The 9,874-nt window shown below is 39.0% G+C and overlaps 2 protein-coding genes across 2 annotated transcripts; one reads left to right on the plus strand and one right to left on the minus strand.

The window, feature by feature from the left end:
- On the plus strand, window positions 468–1,613 carry LOC107643061 (thaumatin-like protein 1). The gene is made up of 2 exons (XM_016346608.2): window positions 468–1,421; window positions 1,454–1,613. The coding sequence occupies exon 1, from the start codon at window positions 544–546 to the stop codon at window positions 1,273–1,275; it is 732 nt and encodes a 243-aa protein (XP_016202094.1). The 5' UTR covers window positions 468–543; the 3' UTR covers window positions 1,276–1,421; window positions 1,454–1,613.
- LOC107643060 lies at window positions 2,342–9,703 on the minus strand. Its single transcript, XM_016346606.2, has 10 exons — window positions 9,496–9,703; window positions 8,299–8,609; window positions 8,097–8,198; window positions 7,326–7,454; window positions 6,854–7,144; window positions 6,434–6,568; window positions 5,855–5,918; window positions 5,538–5,726; window positions 2,489–5,431; window positions 2,342–2,455 (listed from the first exon to the last, which is right to left on the minus strand). Exons 2-9 carry the CDS (start codon window positions 8,374–8,376, stop codon window positions 2,682–2,684), a joined length of 3,738 nt encoding a protein of 1,245 aa, XP_016202092.1. The 5' UTR covers window positions 8,377–8,609; window positions 9,496–9,703; the 3' UTR covers window positions 2,342–2,455; window positions 2,489–2,681.

The following is a 9,874-nucleotide window of genomic DNA, read 5'->3' on the forward strand; positions in this document are numbered from 1 at the left end:
TATAATTCTCCTATTTTATTTTATATAAAAACGTCTAATCCAAAAATCTAAAATGGTAAATAGATTCAAGTTGTAGATTCAGAAATTTATACATTTATCAAGTTAAACTATTTATGACACTACATTTTTAGGTACGATTCTGCTCTAAACGTTGCATAACATGAAATATTTCTGCACCAAATTGCTGTTCATAGTAGCTCCCATTTAAGTTTAAATGTATTTTCCTTAAATTTGCCCTAAATTTACTTCTGCTAAGTTAACCTTTATTAGGTTTATTAACAACTTTCTCTAAATCCATTACAAGTATATCCATCCAATTATATATAAAAGTCTAAAGAGTTAGACTTTTGTCTGTTTATCCTAATAGCCGCCCCTTCATTTCATTATTGAATCTTAGCTAACGCCTTCATGCATTATTAAATTAGCATGATAGAATCCACTCAATAATATAGTCTATAAAACCCCTTCAAATATAGCACTCTTCTACTCACTCACTCACACACACACACTTACAATCAATTAACCCCTCACAACAAAGGCAAAATGGGTTACTCACTCAGCCTCTCACTCTGCTCCATCGTCATCTTTGCCTCTTTTCTCACCTTAGCAAATGCAGCAAACTTTGAGATCGTCAACAATTGTCCCTACACTGTCTGGGCCGCTGCTAGTCCAGGCGGAGGTGTGCGCTTGGACCGAGGCCAGACATGGAACCTTTGGGTGGCACCTGGCACTACCATGGGCCGCATTTGGGGTCGCACCGGATGCAACTTTGATGGCAATGGTCAAGGCCATTGCCAGACTGGAGATTGCACCGGTGGACTCCAATGCCAAGGCTGGGGTGTCCCACCCAACACCTTAGCAGAATTCGCATTGAACCAATATGCTAACCAAGATTTCTATGACATCTCAGTTATAGATGGATTCAACATCCCCATGGACTTCTACCCTCTAAATGGTGGGTGTCACAAGATCAGCTGCACAGCCGACATTGTCGGACAGTGTCCTAACGAGTTGCGAGTACAAGGAGGGTGTAACAACGCTTGCCCGGTGTTCCACAGCAATGAGTATTGCTGCACCGATCCGCAAGCTAGCTGTGGACCCACATATTACTCGAGATTCTTCAAAGATAGGTGCCCTGATGCTTATAGCTACCCTAAAGATGACCCAACCAGCCTTTTCACTTGCCCTGCAGGTTCTAACTACAGGGTTGTGTTCTGTCCTTTGGGGTCATCTAAATTTCCTCTTTTGATGCCTGGAACTAGGAGCATTCAGTAGAGAATGTGAGAACAGATGCTGCCGTGGCCTATTATTGGCTTAGAATAAAAGATGAAGTTTCTTTGTTGAAAACTTCATTCTGTGATGATAATAAGCTCTGAATATGTTGGTTGTGTTTGTTTTTCTTGGTGGGTAATAGAGTACCTATGTTGAGCTAATGAGCTATGCATCCCTTTTTGTGTCGAAAATTATGACCTACGGATAGCTTCCATTTTTCTTTATTTGTTTTGCAACTTTTTGCCTAACAAATATATCTCTGGCAGATTCAGTGAGGTGGACTCCGTACTTGAAAATTGAAAAATGCCTAACTATATGAATATGATGAACACAAGTTGATGCATAAATTAATTATCAGTAATCACTAATCTTTTTACATTGACACTTGACATGAAAGCTTCTTTGGATAAGTATTCTGATGGACGAAAAGTACCTTAGGAACTAGTATGAGTCTCGAAGTGTAAGTTCAAGGACAAAATTGGATAACTATTAATTTCAAAGACCACTTTGAGACTCGAGTACAACTTCAAAAACCACTTTGAAGCTTAATTCTATCAAGCAATCACAAAGAGTACATTGTCAAACAGTACCTGCTGCATAGGGACAAACTAGACCTATTTATGGGAGAGTTCCAAATTGAATGATCAACATTACACCAGAAAAAATACGTTATCTAATTTTTATAATTTACAATTTTAAATAAGAATAAGATTCATAATTAGAAAATAAATATTTTCTTAATAATGGAGGAAATCCATGAAACATGTATTTTGAAAAAAAAAACTATGTTTGAGAAATGTGAATTATTATCTTTAATATTCGAATAAATGAATTTTCGATAGTTAATATTTGAATATTTCAACTAAAAAGTAATTTTAAGATAAAAATTGTAAAAAGGTGATTGCATTTTGTTAAGAGATAATTAATACACAATTTTATGCTATTTTTTGATAGGGTCACACTCGGACCTCAACCCTTTCTTTTTCTTTTTATCTATACCAGTTTAGAAATAAAAATTTTATAAGAAACAAAATTTGTAAACTTTTTTTGCCATATCATCCAACATTTCTTGGCCGCTAAGGAAGACTTGCGTGTTGCTCAATGCTCGGTCCTAGACATAATATTGCAACTTCTATGATTTTAACCTTGGAGGCCTTATCATCGCCCCAAAAGTTGATGCTATTTTTTTTTTGGTGACTAAAAAAGTTGATGCTATAATCACCTGGATGTTATCCGCAGATTGCAGACAATAGTACAATACAATACATCATGTCTAAGTTCATTTTTCAGAAGGTATTCACAAACCTCGACCAGAAATATTAATACAAACATTGGTCTTGTTGTCTACAACAATAGAGTCAGACATTACCAATCATAATTAGCTACTTAAGCTCATGTTTTGCGAGTGTTTACCTTCTTTGAAAATTAATGTTGTACTGAGAATAATGCCTCTGCGCATCGGCTCCTGTGTGCTGCTGGCTTGATTTTTCTTCGGGGAAGATTGAAGAGTTCATCGTTGACTGTGGTGATGAGTGTTGTGTCGGGGGTAAGAACGAAGGGCTCATTGATGGCGGTTGTGCCGGCATGGGTTTATCTGCTATGTGACTTAGGGAGAGGAAGGGCTGGCTCATTGATGGCGGTTGTGCCGGCATGGGTTTATCTGCTATGTGACTTAGAGAGAGGAAGGAAGGGCTCATTGATGGCGGTTGTGTCGGCACAGATTTCTCTGCCATGTGACTTCGGGAGAGGAAGGAAGGGCTCAATGATGGTGGTTGTGTCGGCACAGATTTCTCTGCCATGTGACTTCCGGAGAGGAAGGAAGGGCTCATTGATGGTGGTTGTGGCGGCACGGATTTCTCTGCCATGTGACTTCCGGAGAGGAAGGAAGGGCTCATTGATGGTGGTTGTGGCGGCACGGATTTCTCGGCCATGTGACTTCCGGAGAGGAAGGAAGGGCTCATTGATGGTGGTTGTGGCGGAACGGATTTCTCTGCCATGTGACTTCGGGATAGGAACGAAGGGCTCATTGATGGTGGTTGTGGCGGCACGGATTTCTCTGCCATGTGACTTTGGGAGAGGAACGAATGGCTCAATGATGGTGGTTGTGGCGGCATGGATTTCTCTGCCATGTGACTTTGGGACAGGAAGGAATGGCTCAATGATGGTTGTGGCAGCACGGATTTCTCTGCTATGTGACTTCGGGATAGGAACGAAGGGCTCATTGATGGTGGTTGTGGCGGCATGGATTTCTCTGCCATGTGACTTCGGGAGATGCTGGAAGATCCGATTTCCGGTAATGCCGAGCCACCATTTCTCTGGTCATGTCGGTTCGCATGTTCCGGGAAACATCCTTGCTCTGCCATATTTTCCTCAACTTGGATATCTCCCGTGAGTGTCTTAAATGCAAATTCTAAGCATGGGTCTGACCAAGTATCCATGAAGGAAACACAAAACTCTCTTTCAGAGTTATCACGGTTCGTAGCTTCTGTTCCAGGCTGTGCTTGTTCTGCAATAGAATTATCCTCAAGAATCTGTTCATCTTCTGTGAATGGGTCGTCAAAAAAGAGTGTGTTTATATCAATTTGCGTCATATTCCCAGCTTCAACATGTAGAGATTGTCCCCCATCAGAGTTCCTTGTTATTTTGCCTTCATCACCGCAAGACACACTACTTGCAAATGCAGGATCACTTTGATAGGATGTAGGGTTGGATCTCAACTCAGGTTGCCCTTGCCCTAAGCATTGTTCCGATGGCCGGCAAACTGGTGCATTAAGCACTTCCTTGATCTGGCAATGATTGTTGTTATCGGCAGCAGCATTACTGCTCTTCTGCACTGCATTCTCCGACAATTCCTCATTTGGTGGGTCATTGACATCAAGTGTCACAACAGGCACATTGGCAGTATCAACAGTCACCGAACCAGTGAGAGTCTTAACTGCAAATTCTACACATGGATCCGACCAGTTGTCCCCAAACTGTACAGGGAACTGTGGCTCTGATCTCTCATTAATACTTTCAGCTTCAGGCCCCCGTTGTTGTTCATTGGGAACAGGTTGTGATTTTTGCAACTCATCACCATTCGATGATTCACCACATTTGCTAGTTTTCAACATGTCAGATGCATGAACAATAAGGTTGGATGATTCTTCCCCAGCATGAAGCTTCCCGGATGCTCCATTAGTTAAAATCTCATTTGCATCTGGTTTAATCTTACCTGATTTTCTAGTGGAATATTCAGGTGCTGTTTCAGTAGGAAGTACCTCAGGATCATGGCCAGAAAGTCGCTTAGACAATCGCGTAGGCACTTTAGGCTCTTTCTTCTTCTTGGATTTACTTGAATTTACCTTGGGTTTTTTGTCACTGTTGCTTCCTGTAACATTCTTAAACACATCATTTTCAGGCAACTTATCTGTTTCAGAAATCACTATAGGTCTGTTGGCAACTGAATCCTCTGCAGGTAATGTGCCAGTGAGGGTCTTAATTGCAAACTCCAAACTTGGGTCAGACCAAGAATAATGGAATGCAAGAGATTGCTGAAGTTCTGATTTCTCATCATTCATTTCCTCATTTTTACGTTTATCCAGTTTATCTTTGGTTACAGGCAAGGTTTGGGGGTGTTTCCTCCCTCTGGTGGATGACAATCCATTCATTGATCCATGTTCTACAAGCTTCAACCCTGCCTCACCATCACATGAAAGCAAGTTTGTATTGATCCCACTTTTAGACTTTTTGCTTTTATTATATTCCGGAGCTGTTTCATAGGAGAGGGAGTTGCTCATCAGCTCAGGCTCAGATCCAGCAAGTCTTTTTGATGCTCGCCGAGGAACCGAAGGCTCTTTCTTGTTGCTGGATTTGTTCAAGTCAGGACAAATTTCTCCACTTTTAGCAATCTCACTTGCAAGCAATTTGGATTCTTTCAAAAAGTGATCGTCAGCGGCCAAACCCTGACTACCTCTTCTCAAGTTTCTTCTTGGAACTTCAAGGCACTGTTCACTGGTCAGGCTGTTAGTCAATTGGTCAGGTTCTGCTGCAGCAAGTCTCGGCGAAGACCGGTGAGCCACACTGAACCCCCTGTTTTTTGATACAGTAGGGTTACTGTGATTCTTCTTACTAGCATTTTCAACCACATTGACAACATCATTCTTATTTTGCACATCATCTGCACAATTTAAGTGGAACTCTAGAATCAGCAGGGAACTTTTTTACTCTTTTGAAGATTTTTCCCATTTTTCTGAAGATTCAATTTGAACAAAATACCAATATACCTGGATCAGACATTTTCTTTGTTTTGCGAGGGTATGCAACTCCATTCTTTAACGATTGAATTTGGCCAATAGATTCCCCTGTAGGTACAAAAGGAGCCATCATTCCAGAAGACACCTCCACATGTTGCCTTTTTTCTGAGCTGTTAGCATCTGGCAATTCTAAGCTGCTTTCATCGGATATTTCTTTGCCTGCAGTAACAAGTTTGCAGTTGGAAATTTTAGATGTAAATGGAATATACTTTTATCATTATGATTTGAATCAACTTGTGGCAAAAGTCATAAGCTGATTCTAAATATAATCATCAAAGATTTCTTACCAGCAAAAAGTTGTCGGTTAATTCCAGACTGCTTTATTTTCTGCTTTTTGACTGTAGAGGCCGGCTAATTTGAACAAAAAGAAAATTCACAGAATTACTTTCACCTTCATTTCTCACATTGAAAAATGGAACTTCAGATTTGTTAAGAGGAAACAAAATACAACATGCTAATAGGACCCTTTATAAGAGGATACTATGCAAGTAGGCAAATTCTAATGATGGAAACTTATCACTTGCTAAAACTAAGTGGGAGTCACAGTTCATGAAAGATAATCTCTCGAACTGCTTGAATTAGATAATTTAAAAACTACCAGATTCCAAGTAGACACTTTTAAGTTTTAACAGGGCAGCACAAAGATAACTGAAATAATTATGTGCATGTAATTATCTTCTGTAAGATTATCTATCTTTATCAAGGCAGAAACTGTTTTCAAAACAAATCTCAAGTCTTATAAGATGACAAAAATTTCTTCCTTCCTTTAATCTTTAAATGTCATGCAGTTTGGACAACTAGAAATTAGGCGTACTCAGAGACAGCTAGGATTGTAGAGTAGCACAAGTTGAGAAAGCAAGCCTTACAGATAATTTATCTTCATCTTGAATTTCCCGTTTAAATGGTTTAATCGCACACGAACTTATATCTCCAGACTCGAGATACCGCAGTGCATCCTTCTTGGAACGGAATACATATCCACTCTCTGGATCTATATATAACTGTCAGGATATAACCCAGTCAAAATCTATATAAGCACTAAGCATTTGAGAGAACTGTTAATTCAGTGTATTACACAATAATTAATATAATAACCAATGTCCAGTTCCATGAAGGGGAGAGTGAGGGGGAAGAAGAGAATGAGTAATTCTAGATTTGGTGGGAAAAAGCAATACTACAAAAATGTCCACCACCACTTCCATATTTAAAAAATAAGAGTTGCACTTTGCAGTGGAGCTGGGAAGCAAAGCATGAATCTCTATCAGGCATCAAATGAAAATTCATACCAAATCTTTTCTATTGGTTTTGCTGTTCTTCCTTTCTTTGACTTCTATTATCCAGCCAGGTGGTAAATCCTCAGCTGTGGACTTCTCCGCCCTGGGCTTCTCAACTGTGGACTTCTCAGCCCCAGGCTTCTCAGCTGTGGACTTCTCAGACCTGGGCTTCCCAGTTGTGGACTTCTCACCCCTGGGCTTCCCAGCCTTGGGCTTCCCAGCCGTGGGCTTCCCAGCCGTGGACTTCTCAGCCACGGAATTCTCAGTCCTGGATGTCTCAACCATGGGCTTCTCAAGTGCATCCTAAAATAAAACAATCAACACACCAAACATTGAAAAGCTACATATGGGAAAACTATTCATCTAAGATAATTTGCATCTTCTAAATTCTAACAATATTCAATAGGCTAAATAGAGGCTCACAAAGATAATGAAGTTCACAAATAAAAACTTGAAGAAGAAAAAGAAAACTAGAGATACAAACATTGTTTGGAGAATGGATGGTATTGGATTCCTCCTTTCTGGAATTGCAGTTGTTGCCCTTTATAGTTTCAAGATACCGTAACACTTCTAATTTGGAGTAGAATTTCTTTCCATGCGGATTAATGTAACACTGCAACAATAAACATGGATACAATACAGTGGGCAACTAAAACAAAACAACACCTTGATACTTCAACTGAAGAGTAGAAGAAAACAAAATGCACTGGATACAGAATTACGTGGTCACATCAAGTGGAGATTGTAGCTTTTGTCAATGAACCATTACAAGTAATTTGTGAGTGGTCTCAAATATGTCCCAAACTCAGTTCATACCAATTAAGGACAACTGATGAAAAGCCAGGCACATAGAACAAAATTACAGTTCAACCAAATGCTGAAGTTATGATTGTAATTAAGAATGAAGTGCATATTTTAAGCATATGTCTGGGTGATCGCCTGATGTTCCTGCCATGAACAATGCAAAAACTGAGCAGTTTAAATAATGAAATTATGAGTGTATAGAATCTGTGTTTCAAGGCTAGATATCTGAAGTGTGAGCAGGTTATGACTTGCAGAATCAATGATGCATCTGCGGGAATGTTAAGATGCCAACGACCAGCAATGAGACATTTAGGAATCATAAGAGGGTTAATACAGCGATAATAAAGAAATAACATGATAGAAGATGGTCAAAATGAAGTTGCCATTTTCTAATTGGCTGCAAAAAAAATATCCAAAACATAACTTAAAAAAAAAAAACTTTAACTACCACCTTATATCCCTGTCCCATAGCTGAACCACTTTTTCGAGTTTTGAAATCCACATTCCAGCCATCAGGTAGCCACTCAGGACGCTCAAATGTTTTCTCTACAATCTGAAATTGTCAAATATCAACAAATGGTAAGCGATAAGTACATGGCAAATGTGGGGAAAACAATCAGAAAAGAAGAATGGAGAAAGGAACATTGACTAACCAGTTTAGAATTGGACTTTGTGTTACTGCTGATCTGTCTATTAGTTGCTTCAGACTCTTCAAGTTGGGTTTCTCCCATTTTAATTAAGGCAGGTGATGTCTATGGGAAAATATAAGAAATTTTTTTTTTCTCCACTAAAATTTGGAACAGTTTTCAGGGCTCAAAATATCTTCCTCGTTTCCATTATTCATTATTTATAATCCTTCCTGCTTGGTTTATTGCCACAAGAAGGAAACATGAGGCATATAACAGAAGCTGAGACTTGACCTCCTCCAAGATAGTGGTTGGGCAAACCTCCAGTATAACATTACCTGAGGCAGAAAATTGCTCCTCAATTAGAGAAAAAATACACTAAAAAATAATGAATGAACATCAAAACAAAGATGCACATTAAATAGATAATACTACCTACTTATAGTGAACAATTATGATATAAAGACCTTGATAGGATGAGTTATGACTGCCCCCTACTATTTTGGCTGGAAAGTAATTCACAGATAGTACAAAGAGCAATTTTGAAACAGATGTCCCAGCAAATTAAAAAAAAAACCTTTTCTTTTCAAGGGAGACAAAAAAGGCCTGGATGACCATGATCTTAGCCTCTGCCCTTTGGTTTGGTTGGGAAAAAATTATAATGAAAGAGGAGATGAGGCATATAATAGATAATGAATCCAGCAACAAACACAACAATACAAATAAAATTTGGTTCAGCTCCAAACTTTATCTCCTATACCAATTCTACAAACAATCAAAGTACACATTTGTTTTTCATGTCAGCTCAGGGAATGTGCACTTTGTCCATATAACAGCTTCAAACAATCAAAGTACAGAGTCACAACTTCATAGATTTTCGTTTGACCGTTATTTTGGCTATTCAATTCAACTTAGGGAAACCGAAACACCATTTTGGGTCAATTAATTCATTGCAATTATTTTCCCTTACCAAAAACAGCAAAGAAATAAAGAAATTAGATTTGAAATCTAGGGTTTTGGATTACAACGTTTAAACAAAAAAATGAGCTGACCAGCTTCTCTTATTCTAATACCCAAGCTAGTTTCTGTTTTTCTTTGCCAGTTAACACATATAGTGAAGAAGAATTTCGCCATGGATGCATCAATTTCAGCGGAACAAGTGGGCTTAATAGTCAGAGTCCAGAGAGCAAAATCGAAATAAAGAGTGGTGAATATTTGACTCACCGTAGAAGAAAGTTACAGATCGGAGGAGGAAAGCTCCGATGACGGTGGTGTTGGGAGAATCGGCATTGAACTATTTGAGCTTCGGACTTTTCGGGACTGAGAAGGTTGCTGTAATTGATACCGTAATATCTGCATCGAAGATGCTTTGTATTTGTCTTTGTTTATAGTGTTTTTTTCTTACTTTATTTCTTTTCTTTTTCTTTTTCTTTTTCTTTTTTTCCTTTTATTAGCAGAATTCACGAATTACCTTGGCAGCCACGTGTCGTGTTGAAACCCACTTGCTGGTTAGCACCTTCACTCTGTGTTTGGGTTTGTGCCGGCGAAATTGCATTTGGTTCTGTGTACTTTAATTTCAACTAAGGCAACTAAAATGATACCC

This window comes from Arachis ipaensis, chromosome B05, assembly GCF_000816755.2.
Source record: "Arachis ipaensis cultivar K30076 chromosome B05, Araip1.1, whole genome shotgun sequence".
In the NCBI taxonomy this organism is placed as follows: Eukaryota; Viridiplantae; Streptophyta; class Magnoliopsida; order Fabales; family Fabaceae; genus Arachis; species Arachis ipaensis.

Bases quoted from the DNA above. Each gene is read 5' to 3' on its own strand.
- LOC107643061 (XM_016346608.2), top strand. From the start codon at position 544: ATGGGTTACTCACTCAGCCTCTCACTCTGCTCCATCGTCATCTTTGCC.
- LOC107643060 (XM_016346606.2), bottom strand. From the start codon at position 8,376: ATGGGAGAAACCCAACTTGAAGAGTCTGAAGCAACTAATAGACAGATC. The intron at 5,919-6,433 runs GTAAGGCTTGCT...TGTTCAAATTAG, and splicing joins AAGATGAAGATAAATTATCT to CCGGCCTCTACAGTCAAAAA. The intron at 5,727-5,854 runs GTAAGAAATCTT...TTGTTACTGCAG, and splicing joins TAACCGACAACTTTTTGCTG to GCAAAGAAATATCCGATGAA.